The 16209-nt window shown below is 44.5% G+C and overlaps 1 protein-coding gene across 1 annotated transcript in view; it reads left to right on the top strand.

Moving 5' to 3' along the window:
• Positions 1 to 9501: 9501 nt before the first annotated feature.
• CHMP4B (charged multivesicular body protein 4B) overlaps positions 9502 to 16209 on the top strand; it is a 54550-nt gene continuing 47842 nt past the window's right edge. The window contains exon 1 of the mRNA XM_020998731.2: positions 9502 to 9804. Coding sequence (XP_020854390.1) covers positions 9612 to 9804 — 193 coding nt within the window. The 5' untranslated portion in view covers positions 9502 to 9611. The remainder of the gene's footprint in view (positions 9805 to 16209) is intronic.

Raw genomic sequence — 16209 nt, 5'->3', positions numbered from 1 at the left:
TTTTTGTAATCCCCACCCCCAAATTTTACCAATAAGGAAATAGCAACAGAGAATCTAAGTGAGTTGTCTACAGTCACAGCAGAGCATGGCTTAGTACCCAGGCATTCTTGCCTGACGACCCTACTCCACCATCCTGCCTTCTCTATGTGTAAACACCAATTTGTCCTCATGGTGTGAAGACCTGTTGACTGCCTTCTTGTGATAGTTCAGATGAAGGCAAATTCTTCCCAGAAGCTCTCTTTACCTCCATGCCCTCTATTGCAAATTGAAGGACAGTGGGGGAGAGAATGGAAAATGTCCTGAGGAGTCCTCCTTGGCTCCTGGCTGCTGTTCTTTGTGTTTTCTGGTGAGAAACAGTGGCCAGTCCTGCACCTTTTCTGAACCTTCTGGAGAGCAGAATCCTCCCCGTCCGTCCTGGATCTTGTTCAGCTTCCTGAGTGACGAAGAGCAAAAGTTGGTTCCGTGAGAGTTTGAGTAATTAAAATGACTTTCATGAGGAAGGAAAACCGGTTAAGCTAGTCACGTGGAAGAAGCGGCAGGGACAGAGCCAGCAGCACCCCCAAGGGCAGCCAGACTACTCTAGGGTGTGACTGTAAGACCAGTGATCCAGGGCATGGTCCCTGTCCCTGCCCAGTCATTAGAGTCTAGTGACCAGCTATAGGAAGGAATAATTAACAATTAAAATCACAGATTTTTAGGAGCTAAAGAGTCCTAAAGAGGACATCATCTAGTCCTCCTTTGTGTCACAGATGAAAAATAGGCCAAGAGCAGTTAAATGATTTACCCAAGTTAGTGCAGCTAGTAAGTAAGAGTCAGGATTTGAATCCAAGTCTTTAGTCCCCACCGGTCAACTTATACTTTCTATTATACTCCATTAAGCTGCCTTTTTTTTTCTTTTTTGGTGAGGCAGTCAGGGTTAAGTGACTTACCCAGGGTCACACAGTTAGTGTCAAGTGTCTGAGGCTAGATTTGAACTCAGATCCTTCTGAAGCGCTAATGAAGCTGCCTTTCTGACTGACACAGGCCATTATGTGGCCAACTTTAAGCACAATGCAGCTGCTAAGGCAGGACACTGAGCTTACAGAGCTCTTTGTTAGGAGTACTGGGTTCCAGTCTCCTTTTCTCGTTGACTTAGTGAAAATGATTTTGGGCAAGTCACTCCCTCCTCTTGCCTTAATTTCCTCACCTGCACAGGAGGACTTATGTAATCAGAAGAGCCTCCTTGTACTGTGTGGCTGGCCAGAGGCAGAGGGATAACAATATTAATGAGGTGCTCTAGTACATAGGAATAACAATTTGTATGGGTATTTAGGGAAGTCAGTGATTTCATATGGGGCCCATGCTCTGCATATGGTCAGCAGGATTGAATCCCTGGGAGCCTTTGAGTGGGAGGTGAATCTGCAGGCTCATTTTGGTCCCCTGCCAAAACCCTGCTCTTTGTTGGTTCAGCTTGCACAGACTTTTCTCCTCTGCAGTTCTCTCCACTTGAATTCTCATCCTAGTCTTGGCCCAGTCTTGTGTTCTTTTTATGTTCTCTTTATATTCATTCCTACTTCCTGCTTCAGCTGTAATCTCCCCTTCACGTTACCTTGCTGTCCACGTGTTCCAAGCCATAAAGAATGAAGGGCTACTGGGGAATGAGTCCGTTGTTCGGCACAGTGTAGGGGAGAGAGCACAGGCTTTAGACCTGGGTTTATATGTTGGCTTTCTTTCCTTGTTCTTGTGTGACATTGGGCTATTGGACCACTCTTTGGGCTTCATTTTCCTCAGCTATAAAACGAAAGAGTTGAACTAAAGGATGACTAAGCACCCTTCCACCTCTAAATCCAATGATGATGTAATCTAACCCGGTCACCTTCATACCCTAGCTAATCCTTGCTCCCTTCTACCTCCTACCCCTAGGTCCAGCCTGTCGTGGAGAGGATATGTTTTTGTTTCTCTGTTAGTAAGAATAATAACTCATAATTCCTAGATCCAGAGCTGGGTGGAACCTCAAAGACTAGCTAGTTTGATCCCCTTATTTTGTAAATGAAACAACGGGGCCCAGAGAGGTTAAATAGTTTGTCCATGTTCACATGATCGTATCAGAAGTGGGGTTGGAGGGGCAGCTAGGTGTCACAGTGGATAGAGCACCGGCCCTGGATTCAGGAGGACCTGAGTTCAAATCCGGCCTCAGACACATAACACTTACTAGCTGTGTGACCCTGGGCAAGTCACTTAATCCCAATTGCCTCACCAAAAAAAAAAAGTGGGGTTGGAACCTAGGTCCTCTTAATCCAGAGCCAATGTTCTTTCCATATTGCCTCCCTAATCAAGGATGTCAGTTAATTAATAATTAAGCACTTGCTATGTACCAAATACTTTGCTGAGCACTGGAGATATTAAAAAAAAAGGCAAAGATGAGAGGATGACATTTCATTTAAATGATTTAGTCATTTTAATAGCAATTTCCTGATGGGCCTTAGATGCTTTGGGGGGCAGCTAAGTGGTTTAGTAGATGGAGCCATGGGCCTGGAGTCAGGAATACTCATCTTCCTGAGTTGAAATCCAGTCTCAGATGCTGGCTCGCTGTGTGACCCTGGGCAAGTCACTTAACCCTGTTTGCCTCAGTTTCCTCATCTGTAAAGTGAGCTGGAGAAGGAAATGGCAAACCAGTCCAATATCTTTGTGACTCCACATGGGGTCACAAAAGTTGGACACCACTGAAAAAAGAGCCTTTGAGGCTTTTGCAGTCTCAAACCAAGAGCTGTTGGCTCATAGCACCTTCTTACTCAGAGAGGCGGAAGATGTAAAAGGCATGAGAATCAACCATCCTGCAGCCCCTGGAAAGGAACCACTGACTTCTAAAGTGGCCCTAAGCCAAGTACAACAAAGGTCTATTGTGGAGATAAAGATCTCCAGGTGGGGACAGGTGTTCAGGTAGTTCTGCCTTCAGATTTCAGCTCTAACATGGATGGCAGAACCTCCTGCCTAGTCCCCCCCTCTCACGCCCAGCCATTCCACTCCCTACCCCTCACCCACACCCACACTCAGGGAGGTAGAAACTGGCTTCCTTTGTTTTCTGTCCCACAGACTTCAAGCCCCTGAGCTCTCCTAAAGAGCCACAAACATTTATTATATTTCTCTTCATTTTTTTTTCTTTTATGCAATATGAATTGTTGTTCAGTCATTTTTAGGTTGTGTCCAACTCTTTGTGACCCCATTTGGTGTTTTCTTGGCAAAGATACTGGAAGGGTCTGCCATTTTCTTCTCCAGCTCAATTTACAGATGAGGAAACTGAGGCAAACAGGGTTAAGTGAGTTGCCCAGGGTCGTACTAGTTAAGGGTCTGAGGCTGGATTTGAACCCAGAAGAGGAGTCTTTCTGACTTCAGGCCTGGTGTTCTGTGCTTTATGCTGCCACCTAGCTGTTGGTCCTTTGAGTTTGTGCCCTGCGGGCATTAGCCAGAATGTGATGACACGGTTACATATTGCAGGAGCTTTTAAGGTTAGGGTAGTGTGGAGCTGGGACTGAGGACTTGGGAAATACTGGTTTGATGTCTCTCTAGCTCCATCTGTGGCTGTTGTTGTTTGTCCTGTGTTCTTGAGAATCACGACATCAGGAAGATGATGCCACGACTTGGAAGTGAATTGGATTTAAGTGAGAGAGGGCTGTGCAAGGTCACCAGCCTCACTTCATTCTCTGGAGCCATCTGGGTCTGGTGGTGATATATAGATCAGAACGACTGAAGGTGGCCTGTGGAGAAAGAGAATCTAGCTTCAAATGATGACTACCACTAATTACATGTATGGCCATGGGAAACCCTCTTTCATCTTTGGGCCTCAGTTTCCTTGTGTGTAAAATGGGAGGGGGGAATGGTGTTAAGCGCATGCCCACCCTCTGAAGAAAAAGCAGTGTCCATCTGTGGCAGATTGTAGTGCAAAGAACCTTGGACCTAAAATCAAGAGAGAGAGCTTGCCCTTCCTCCTGAGCTCAGGGCTCCATTGACTGTACTGTCTGCTTCTCTTTAATCATAATGGAATGGCAGTCAAGCTGAAACTCTCATTAGTAAATGGCTTTACAATCCATTATTGATTTAATTCTAGTCCTGGCTCTGCTGCTGACCATGTATGACCTTAAATTCCTTCCTCTTTCAATTTAATGAGCATTTATTAAGAGTCTACTATATGCAAGATACTGTGCTGGTCACAAGGGTTACAAAGAGAAAAACCAAACAGTCCTTCACCTCAAGGAGTTTACATTCTACTGAAGACGTGGTGGTGGGAAGGGGTAGGAGAGATAACATGTACTCAGCTAACATAAGTCTATATAAAGTAATTTCTAGAGGGAGAGAACGTTAAGAATTGGGGCAGGGCGGGCAGCTAGGTGGCTCAGTGGATAGAGCACTGTTCCTGGAGTCAGGAGGATCTGAGTTCAAATCCAGCCTCAGACACATAACACTCACTAGCTGTGTGACTCTGGGCAAGTCACTTAATCCCAATTGCCACAAGCAAAAAAAAAAAAAGAATTGGGGCAAGGAAAAGAAAGGTCTTGGGTAGAAGGTAGCACCCGAGTTGAGCCTCAAAGAAAGCAGGGGATTCTAAAAGGCAGAAGAGAAGAGGGATGGGGATGTTTCAGACATGGGGTGGGAGGGATGGAATGTTATGGACAGGGAGCGGCAAGTAGACCAGCACAGAGAGTATGTAAAGGGAGACTAGCATGAATTAGACACAAGGGTAAGAAAAAGCTAGGCCCGTGACGGGCTTAAGTACCAGACTGAGATTTGGTATTTTATTCTAGAGACAATAGGGCACCACTGAAGATAGTTAAGTAGGGAAGTAACATGATCAGGCCTAGGTAAGAGATGGAAACGTATGGAGGCCAGTGAGGACGATATTTTAATTGTGTTGGTCAGGGGTAATGTGGACTTGGACTAGGGTTGAGGTTGAATTGAAAATTAGGGACAGTCAAGTCATTGAGAATTTAGTAAGGGCTTACTCTGTGTCTGGCACTGTACTCAGTGCTGGGAATACAAATGTAATTAGAAATAAAGACAATCCCTGCCCTCAAGGAGCTTACATTCTAATGGAGGCAGACAACACATGAAAGGGAATTTAAAAAGGGATCAGGGAATGAAGGGACCTGGTTCTGGGCATGGTAGAGAAAGGTTCTGTCAGGATGGGTCAGGAGTGCAGCCTGGAGAGGGATGAAGACATGGTTGGTCTGGGCCTCCTTAAAATGAAGATTCTGGGAGGAACCAGCCAGTCAGAAGGAGAGGCTGCGGGGGTGGAGCGTACTTCCGATGTGAGACAGATGGGAGAGATACGAAGGCATCATTGGCTTAGCAGCCAATTGTGTATGGGGGTTGAGGGAGGGGACTAGTCAGGGTTGATTCTGAGGTTGCCAACGTGGGTGGCCGGAAGAATCGTGGTGTCCTCCACAGAAATAAGAAATCTGGAGGAAGGTGGGTTTTGAGGAAAACAAAACGAGTTCCATTTTGTATATGGTGAGTTTGATATGCCTACAGGACATCTAAGGGAGCATATCGAGCAGGCACTTGGTAATATGAATGGCGTGATGGATAGTGTGCTGACCTTGGAGTGGAAACCAGAGTTCACATCCTATTTCACACAGTGAATAGTGGTGTGACCCCTGGGCAAGTCACTTGATCTCTCTCAACAGAAGTTTCCTCATCTGTAAAATGGGGATAGCAACAGGAACTACCTGCTTGTGAGGATCAAATGAGATTATGGATATAAAGCACTTGCAAAACTTAACACTGTATAAATGTTAGCCATTCTTAGGGAGAGGTAGCATGGCATAGTGAATAGACAGCTAGCCTTGAAGCTCAGGGAGACTTGAGTTCAAGTGCTGTGACCAACACAACACTGGCAAATTACTTAACCTCCTGGTGCTTTAAGCTAGTGATACCAAACTCTGATCCGTACATAAGGATCTCTGCAGGCAACATATTGACTTAGTTTTAAAATGTAACATCATCTGTGTTTTATAGTATTTTCATTTATTTAGTTAAATATTTACCAATTACATTTTAATCTGGCTCCTCCCCTCTCTCCCCACCTTCCCCACCCCACCCCACCCTACCCCACAATGGCTCCACAAGTCAATTGCGTTCTAGGCTACTTTCTAAATCTAAAAGTTGCAGAGAAGGTGACCTTCGTTGGGAGAGAGGACCTTCCTTCCTTTCATGGGAGTTCTCCAGTTCTTCTTATGCTAGTAGGTAGTATTAATGACTAGTCACATTATGAGACTAGAATTCAGGATGGAGCTTAGGCCTGGTTGGATATATAAGGTTTGGAGATAATAAATGAATTAAAGGGAGATGATGAGATCACCAAGGGAGAGAGTGTGGAGAGAAGCGGACCCAGCACGTTGTTTTAGGGGATGACCACAATTAGTGGCAGAAGCAGGATGATCCAGGACAGGAAAGCAAGAAGAGGGAGAAGAACCAGAAGAGAGTGGTGAGTACCACAGAAGCCAAGACAGGAGAGGGTCTGGGGGAAAGGTGAACAATGTCGAGAGGTGCAGAGAGGAAAGTCCATTCAGTTGAGTAGTTCAGAAATTGTCTGTAACCAAATTGAAGGGTCAAAAGGTTGAGAAGTGAGAGGCAAGAAAATGAAGAGAATGAGCATAAACAGCCCTTTCTAGGACTTTAGCTGTTAAAAAATATGGAAGGTAATAGCTTGAGGAGATGTGAAGGTCAAGCAGGGGGTGTTTTTTGAGGTTGGTGAGGACAGGCAGATTTATATAGAATAGATTAGGAGATGGTGGTGCACTGGATAGAGCCCTGGGCCTGTAGTCAAGATGACCTGAGTTCAAATTTGGCCTCAGAACAGTTACTAGCTGTGTGACCCTGGGCAAATCACTTAAACCTGTTTGCCTCAGTTTTCTTATCTGTGAAATAAACTGGAGAAGGAAATGGCAAACTACTCCAGTATCTTTGCCAAGAAAACGCCAAATAGGGTCAGGGAGAGGTGGACACAACTGAAATGACTGAATAACAACAAAGATTAGGAGATACTGAAAATGAAAAGGGGAATGATCTAAAGGGCAAGCTATTGGAGGAGACAGAAAGGGATGGAGTCAAGAGCTTGCCTCTTATCAGAGACTAGAACAAAGGAGAGATTAAGGGATGGTGTCAAGGGGTTTGAGGTGTGGGATGGCCCCACTTTACTGGAAGTGAAGCACTTTACTGAGAGGGAGGAAGGAAGAGGTGGTAGAGGAGACATGAAGGAAGAAGAAAAAGTTTGGAACAACTTGGAGAGACCATCAGGGAAGAATAAAAGGATTTGCCATGCAGTAAGGCCAGTTGAAATTTGATCATTTCAGTCTGTAGAATGAAGTTTCGAGGATTGTAGTTGGCTATCCCTAGGCCAGCAGCTATAAGACAAGAGAACAAGGGAATTAATGACAGAGGATAGTGTACAGTTGAACTGGTCAAGCCCTAAAAAGGGAGAAACTTGAGACCAGAGCAGAGATAATAAATTCTGAGAATTGGAGGGGTAGAGTAACTTGTACAATAGGTTTAGGAGGAGTGAGGCAGAGGGAGTGATTGAGAGATAGGTGGTTGTTATCAGACAAAGGAATTTCAGATTTCCAGATCATGGAGGCAAAAGAGTTATGGGTAGTGGTTGCTGAAATGGAGTTAAGGTCATGGGAGTTGAGGAGGTTGATGATTTGGCATGGTAAGCCCATATTGGAGGGGATATTAATATGCATAGGTGTGTCATGATGGATAGAGAAGACTGGACTTGGAGTCAGGAAGACAGGTTCCAATCCTGCCTCAGAAACTGCTAGTTTTGTGATCCTGTACAAATCACTCAACATCTCTGAGGTTCTGTTTGTTCTTCTATATAATGGGGATTGTAAAAGCACCTTCTTTGATCATGTTTTGAGATGCAAATGGGAGAGTGTCTATAAAAAGCTTTACAAACCTTAAAATACCACATAAATGTGAGCTATTGTTGTTATTTAAGCCCCAAGAATGAGGCCAAGCTTTGGGGTGGAGTGGAAGACTGCCAGCCAGTTGATGAAGTCCTTGAGAAAGGAGGATTATGACCTGGGGGCTGGTAGATGAGTATCACCAGGAACTGTGTCCAGTTAATATGGAGTAAATATGGGTAATATGGGGCAAATCTCAGAGAAATTGTTCCATTGTGATAGCAGAGGTAGGGCCCTTTTAAAACCCCTCACAATCTGGCTGCAGCCTACCTTTCCTAACCTATTCTACATTACTCTACTTCTTGCACTCTCTGCCTTCTAACCTAGCTGGCTGAATTGCCCCCCCAGTATTTCAGTCTTCCATTTCTCTTTGCACAGGCTTGGCCGCTCCCCCTCTGCAACCCCCAGCTGGGATGCTTTCTCTCATCACCTCTGCCTTATGATATCCCTTGGCTACCTTTAAGGCTTAGCTTGATCGCCACTCTTCCCAATTACCCCAGGCTTTAGCTCCCCCTCTCAACTTCCTAGAAATTTGTTATTTGAGTACATGCTGCTTTTCTTGAATTATTGATTGCTATATAAACATGAGCTATTGTTGTTATTTAAGTGTCCTTTTAGGAACTTAGGGAATAGGACTTTTTGCTTTTGTATGACAAGATATGGGTCTAGGTGGCACAGTCTATAGAGTCTCAGCAGTGTGTGTGACCCTCACAGAGCACAGAGTCTTTTTAAAGATCCTAAGGGCCAGCCAGGTGGTGAAGTAAATAGAGCACCAGGCTGGGGGTCAGGAAGACCTAAGTTCAAATTGAGCCTCAGACACTTACTAACGGTGTGATCTTGGGCAAATCATTTAATCCTGTTTGCCTCAGTTTCCTCATCTGTAAAATGAGCTAGAGAAGGAAATGGTAAACCCACTCCAGTATCTCTGCCAATAAAACCCAAATGGGGTCAGAAAGAGTAGGACATGACTGAACAACAAAATGACCAAGTCACTCTCTTGACTCAGTTCCAGCCTCTGAAGTTTACTATCTGTGTGATTCTAGACAAGTCACTTAAGCTCTCTGGGCCTCAGTTTCCTCATCGGTAAAATGAGGAGGTTAGAATAGACGACCCAGAGGTCCTTTCTAGCTACAAACAGATTATCCAAGTGATTGAGTTCCGATCACCAAAAATAGGTGTTTAACAAACGCCTGTTGAATTGATTATAAATTACCCTCGATCTGTTCTCTGCTTCCTGCACCAAAGAACAGCTCAGCACCAAATCCGGTGTCACCCTGACCTGATGCCAGACCACATTTTTTCTGGATTGAGGCCTATGGATGGACTACACTTCCCAGCACACACTAGCACCCTTTGACCCAAGCAGTGTCAAGGACTACAGCTCCCGGCAGCCAATACGGCCCAGGAGCGTAATAGACTACGGTCTCCCGCGGTACAACGAGGGCCCGCAGGTCGCCAAGTGGGCGGTGCAGGCGGCGCGGGCGATGCCGGGAGTTGTGGTCCGCGTCGGGTCGCCTGGACGCCGCGGGGGCCTGTGGGAGGTGGCGAGTACAGGCCCCGCTGAGGGAGGAGGCGTTAGTGCGGCCTGAGCCGGGGAGCTTAGACTGCGACTTCGACTGGGGTTCCCGGGCGGCGGCGGAGGGGACCGGGGACCGGGGGGGTGGCGGCACCATGTCGGTGTTCGGGAAGCTGTTTGGGGCCGGCGGGGGTAAGTCGGGGGGCAAGGGCGGCCCGACCCCGCAGGAGGCGATCCAGCGGCTGCGGGACACGGAGGAGATGCTGAGCAAGAAACAGGAGTTCTTGGAGAAGAAGATCGAGCAGGAGCTGGCGGCGGCCAAGAAGCACGGTACCAAGAACAAGCGAGGTGAGCCCGGACCCGCGAGCCGGGGGGCTCCTGCGCCACCCACCCGGCCTCGGCCGGCCCCGACCCCACCCCGCCCGGCCTCTGGACGCCGGTCTCTGCGTCTTCCCCCCCCCCCCGCCCGCTCTGCGCTGACCCCTCACTCACACCCGGTCCTTTCCTCCCGTGGCCACCGCGCACCTGTGGAGCCTCCTCCCTCCCCCAAATATGGGGCCTAGACTGGCCCCGGCCCGGCGGGCACTGACCGCCCTGGGGCGCTGGACACACTCCCCAGCCTGGCAGCGCTCTGGGTCTCGGGCTTCCCGGGATATCCCTTGCCCCCCAACACCCACCGACACCCCCCCCGTCTCTCTCACGAACTCACACATCCTCTATCACACTCACCCTCAACACTCACACACTCTTCTTTCTCAGTGTCTGTCTCTCTCTCACACACACACACACACTCTCTCTCTCTCTCTCTCTCTCTCTCTCTCTCTCTCTCTCTCTCTCTCTCTCTCTCTCTCTCTCTCTCTGCCATTCTCTGTCTCCCCCGCCCCAATTCCACCACACACAAGAAACCCCAGTCTCCTGTGGCCCTCCTTCAGCCCAGCCAATACCATAGGCTGGACCCCCACTCCTCACTTCTTACACTCTACTTTTTTCTCCCTTCCCAATATATTTTCATTTGGTTGCTCTCGTTGCCCCTTTTCCTTTTCATTCTCTTCCCCAGCCCCAACTCAGGACGCTTATTTCTGCCCCACAACTACAACTTCCCTGTTCCATAGTTGCCTTGAGAAATTCTCATGTGACTCACTCTCTTATCATCCACCAGGCACCTCCCACTTTCTGACGTGACTGAAAACATTGCCTAAGCCCTCTCATTCACTCCCTTGCCTCCTCCACCCAAATCAGGGATCCCTGAGAAGTGGTCAGCCCCCAATTCTGCTTGTTTTGGGGGCATTGGGGTGGATGTTGACTTTACAGCTGGTGATGAAATGACAACTGTAGAACCACTTTTCCCATCTCCCCTTACTCTCAACCCCCCAAAATATTATGTATATATGTACTGCCTGTGAGAAGGTAGGTGAGTGTTGCTTTCTGCACTCCCAGGCCAAACAGGAACTTCAGTTGGAAGGGAAAGAAGGTCTCTTGGGCAAACAAAGCTTTCCCCCCTCCTGCCGATTGATGACCTTCTGCTGTCTGTAACCTTCCTCTGTGTTTTCCTTTGCCAGACCAATATGTTCCATTATGCTCTGCACTCTGCTTGTAATTATAGGATTATTTTTTCAACAGATGCTGGCATTTTTCAAGGCTTTGCCTTGCTGTGGGGGATTGGTTTACCTCAGCTCGTACATGATATGGCAGATGTTCAGGGGTCTTCTGTGGTCCATGGTTTTAGAAAATGGCATTGGAATCCGTGCAGTTTTTGGCAGTTAGGTGATTTTTGAATTAGTATCCAGAAGTCTTGAAGAGAGATTATCAAGTGGCATTTAAAAGATAGATACTCTTAGTTATCCAGTCTCGCTAAATAAGTTGTTAACATGTTTTCCTGGCAAGTTTGAAAGGCAGGCTGATTTTACTGAACCTGTGCTTCATTAATTTCCTCTTTTGAGACTATGTCCTGCTGCTTATTATGCAGAATGAAGAGGGCTACAAATGTACTTTGTAGTTTTCCAAATGTACAGTCTCATTTATATTATCCTTGGATCTCTGTTGCTTCATTATTCTAGGTACCATCAAAGTAACAATCTACCTAGGTGTCCTAGCGTGCTGAGTGTGCTATAAATAAGGTCGAAACCATGTCCCTGCCCTCAGGGAATCTCCAGAGTGATGTGAAGAGTGTCTGTGTGGATATACAAATAAACATGTACAGTATGCAGTGGAGTTGAGGGGAATAAACTCATATAAATACCATTGAAGTCTGAATCAGCTGTTAATACCACATTATCCAACTGTTCATTATGGCATGTTAAGTTGGGGGTGTGGGGCAAAAGTTTGAGTCCAACATTTTGTTTCCAAACTTTTGTCTCATTTATTAATTCAAACATATTTATTAATACCTAGAACTTAGAGGCCTTGTACTAGGTTCTAAAAGGATACAAAGATGAAGAGGTTAGGGCCCTTATCATCTGGGACTCAGATATTAATTCCTTAAATGAATTGAGGTGGTGATGAGGCTCTTATTTAGAGTTCTCTGATAAATGTACAGTTTGTGGATTCCCGAGGACAAATTGTCCAAGCAGCTTTCTTCAGTGAGACCCAAATAGAAAAATGAGTTGTAGTTGGGCAAAAAAATGGAACAAAATGAAATTATTTTTGTATGCAGGCAGATTTTTTGACATTTACAAACTGTGGACATCTTTATTGATTTTCTCCTTGTGTAAGTCAGCATGAAAGATAATGGGAAAACTAAATCATGTAGTAGAAATAGCACCTGAATTAGACTCAAAGATCCTGGGTTTGAATCCCATCTCTGCCTCATCTATCAGCTGTGTGATCTTAAGTCACTTCATCTCTCTAAAGTGTGATCTTAAGTTACTTCATCTCTAAAGTAAAATGAAGGGCTTGCACGAGACTAATCACTAAAGGTTCCTTCTAGCTCTAAATTCTCAGATAATGGTATTATCAGTGATATTATCATTTAGTGAAGATTCTTTTTATTTTTAAGGTGTGTCACAAAAAAAGATCAGGATTTTCTAGAATGCTGTATTTTGGTTGAACACGAAAAAAGTATTGCTTTGTAAGAAATTGGAAATTTGGAACTGATCATTTATGTTGCTAGTGATATATATATATATATATGTATATATATATGTATGTGTATATGTATATTTAAAGTTAAGCTTCTGGACTTGGAACTGAATTCTCATCCTCTTATGTCCCCCATTCCCATGTTAACACTAGAGCCCCAGTGCTGATATTATTTCTCTTAGATCGATGTTTGAGAAGCAGAACATGAGTTTTTTTATGAGTTAATTTAGGTTAAATGAACAGTGCCTAATGGTATGTATAGAAGTTTGGCTATAGTGGGAACTCTGCCACCATCAAATCATAATTATTGTTAGAATTGGCACTTTTCTCATATTTATTGAAGTCACTCTGAATGTTTTATGGTAGGAGGACATCTTAACAAGTTAAATTTATTGCTAATGAGGACTCCCTGTTCTCTGATAGAGGCATCAAGTTGCAAAACACTGTATCTAATTGGTTTATGTGCTAGCAGATTCTTCTCTCTGAGAAGAACGCTTATGGAAAACTAGAAAAATGTCAAGGAAATTGTTTATCAGAAAGGAGACTCCTGTCTGGGTCATGCTTAAACTCATCGTTTGAACCACTCAGTATACAGTATGGAATCTAGTTTCTTTTTTAAGACTACAAGAATGAGACTGGCATTTCAGGGAAATTTTGGGTACGCAGATGCCTAATTAGATGTTTTTGTTTTATTAACTGTCTCTTTTTGCATCCTCTGTTTGGCAGTAAGATTAAATATTTGGGTAGTGATTGCAAAAGTATATTCACAGATTGAACTCAAGATGGATTTTGCTTAGGGCCCTTCCAACTCTGAATCCATGATCCTAGAAGTTCTAAGCATGAGAACTTCTGAGAAGCTGAATTACTTTGCTATAGGAGAGATTGTTTTTAGGGGTGGGAAGAATGGAATTGTAGAACATTCCTTAGCTAAGTGCAGGGTTAGTATTTCTTAGACAAAAACATCTCTCTATCATGTTTACAGTCTTCCACAGGTTAGGGGGAAGGTTCGCTAGTGTGGAAAGAATAGATGGAAGTTGCTACAGATTTTAGCAGTTCCTTCAGGGTCATGAAGGTTTGTTAAAGATTGGTTCTCCTGCCCACAAATAATTTGTCATTGCTTTGTCATAGTTGTGTTACTGCTTTTTGTTTTAAATAATAATAATCCTGATATTGGTCATTATGCCAAGGGTCAGAGCTTAATCTAGAAAGGCAAATATACCATTGGTTAAAGATTATGAATTCAAACAGGAATATTATCTTAAAATAGAGATTACCCAATTGAGTCTGTTTTTAATGTCTTCTCTAGAAATTAACTCAACGCCATATGAATCAATGTGTCATGAATGAGCCCTTCTGTTTTACAAAAAGAAGCCCCCAGCTCTCTGCACAGCTAGTATGCTCTGTGGAAAACAATATCCCTCAGCAGGTTGTGCTGGGTCTGTGCACATAGGGTGCTCAGTAAATGAATGCTGAAACTTCTGCCCTTAAAAGACTAAGTTTCTTAATTTCTAACCTCTCCAGGTGTGGGTGCCAGTTATCATTTTGAGACCCATCCACAGCTTTTTCTACTACAAATGCTCAATTTTTCAAATCTGAAATTGCTTTTCTCTGGGCTGGTAATTGGGAGCCAGCTCTAGGCAAAGACTGGCTTTAGAAGAATGAAGTGTGTGCTGAGTGGTTGTATATTTTGCTGTGAAAAATGGGATTTGAGATAGAGAGGTTGGAGAGTGAATTGTTCACTTCTTCGACCCTTTTCTGTGGCAAAATCAGGAACAGTCATAATAATATGTTGGGTTGGGGAGAAGTGTGGGAATTATTAGTTCTCTAATACAAGCTTGTTGTAAAATGGGCTTTTAGTATCAACTAACTTTGGTTTTCATTTCCAACTCAATTAACTGGTTTCTACAAAGGTTAAGAGCCTGTGAAGTCACTGGGATGGCAGTCCCTTTGTTGGCCTCCAGAGCTTGAGAATAATTTGATTTCTCTGTCATGTCACAGAAGCCTCTTAACCCCTAAAGTTCACCCTATCCCTGGACTTCTCACATTGGTAATATACTTTGCCCCTGCAAGTCCCTTCCTCTGATTGGTTGGTTCTTCCCAGAATTTCCATTTTAAGGTATATGACCAGGCCTGCATTGTCTTTATTCCTCTCCAGGCTCCACTCCTGACTCTGGACTTTCCCTACCATGTCCCTTTATGGTTGATTTCTCTACTCTGCCCTCCATCTGGCTTCCTTTTATGAGTTGTCTTCCTACATTAGAATGTAAACTCCTTGGGGGCAGAGACTGCCTTTCTTTCTGTATGTGTTTTGTATTCCCTGAAGAATAGTGTCTGGCCTGTAGTTTAATGCTTGTTGACTAGATATAGTGGACCAGGTTGATCAGAGCCTCTGGCTGAGATGGGTGGGGGGGAGAATGGAGGGTGGAGGAGGCCACTTCTGGAAAGGGGGGAGTGAGGAACAGTAGAACTGAAACTCAGCAGGCTTATAGGATTCCCCATCAGGAGTTGTGAAGCCATAAAACACAGAGGGGGTAGCTGGAGCTTTATGTGGAAATAAAAATGTATAAGTAAAGCAGTGTCCCTTGCATTTAGATCCTGTGACAGTCACATGCTAGGACATTTATTAAAATAGAAGATTTGCCTAGAATCATTTAAAATTAATGGCATTGGATGGTAAATGGTATCTAAGTCTAAGAGGAATGTAACATCCTTGAACGTGAGAATCTCTTGGTAGACCTCATCTGAGACTTTCAGATTGTCATGATTATAATTTTTCTCATTTTGCAGGTAGTCACAAGACATTAAAATGTATATAGGGTGAGCCAGACAGCGTAGAGGTCGGAAGCCTGGACCCAAGAACAGGGTTAAGTTTTTTGGGAGGGGAAAGGTATGAAACTAGGCCTGAGCACTTACCCTCTAACCCAGATCAGACAATACCCTGGGTCTGGGTTTCTCTGAGTTTAGGGATTTAGATTTTAGACTCTCTGGTAAACACGGGGTCCTCCGGGAAATACCATACGGTACTATACTCCAGGTGGTATAGTAGAAAGTGGGCTGGACTTGAGGTCAGGAAGTTTAGGTCTGAATCTAAGATGTGATCTGTGTGATCCTTAGTAAGTCATTTAACCATTTAGAGCCTCAGATTTTTCACTTGTAAAATGGACATGATAACCCTAGACAGTATGCTGTTTGCAGATATAGGGACTGTTTTGGGGCTTTTTTTGTCTTTGTATCTCTATCACTCAGCAGAGTGCCTTGCACGTGGCAGATGCTTAATAAATGTTTGTCAAATTACATCTACTATTACCTGCCTTGAGTAATATGTACCACAACAAACTGAAAACTGTGAAATCTTGTTATCTTCTCTCTTTTCTGCTGCTATGTTACCGTCACTACAAAAGTGGAAAGCCACAAAGGAATGAGGGCCATTTTATATTTTTCTGTGTTTCATAAATTGCCATGATTAAAGAATTCCTTGCCCCATGGTCAGCTTGCCACGTAGTGATTAGGCTCTCCATACTTAAGTAATTTGATCTTCATAAAACAGACTTGCTCTCTTGCCATACTCAAAGCCATCCTAGCAGGGTAAAACATGCCAGATCTTACACTCTACTGTCATAGCCTTTGAAAACATAAGGTCACCTCCTTGTCATGACTAGGCATTGGCATAGGACG

Source organism: Phascolarctos cinereus, unplaced genomic scaffold (genome assembly GCF_003287225.1).
Source record: "Phascolarctos cinereus isolate Bilbo 61053 unplaced genomic scaffold, phaCin_HiC Scaffold_2;HRSCAF=192, whole genome shotgun sequence".
Taxonomy (NCBI): Eukaryota; Metazoa; Chordata; class Mammalia; order Diprotodontia; family Phascolarctidae; genus Phascolarctos; species Phascolarctos cinereus.
The sequence above is the reverse complement of the archived record's forward strand: the minus strand, read 5'-3'. Positions and strand labels throughout refer to the sequence as shown.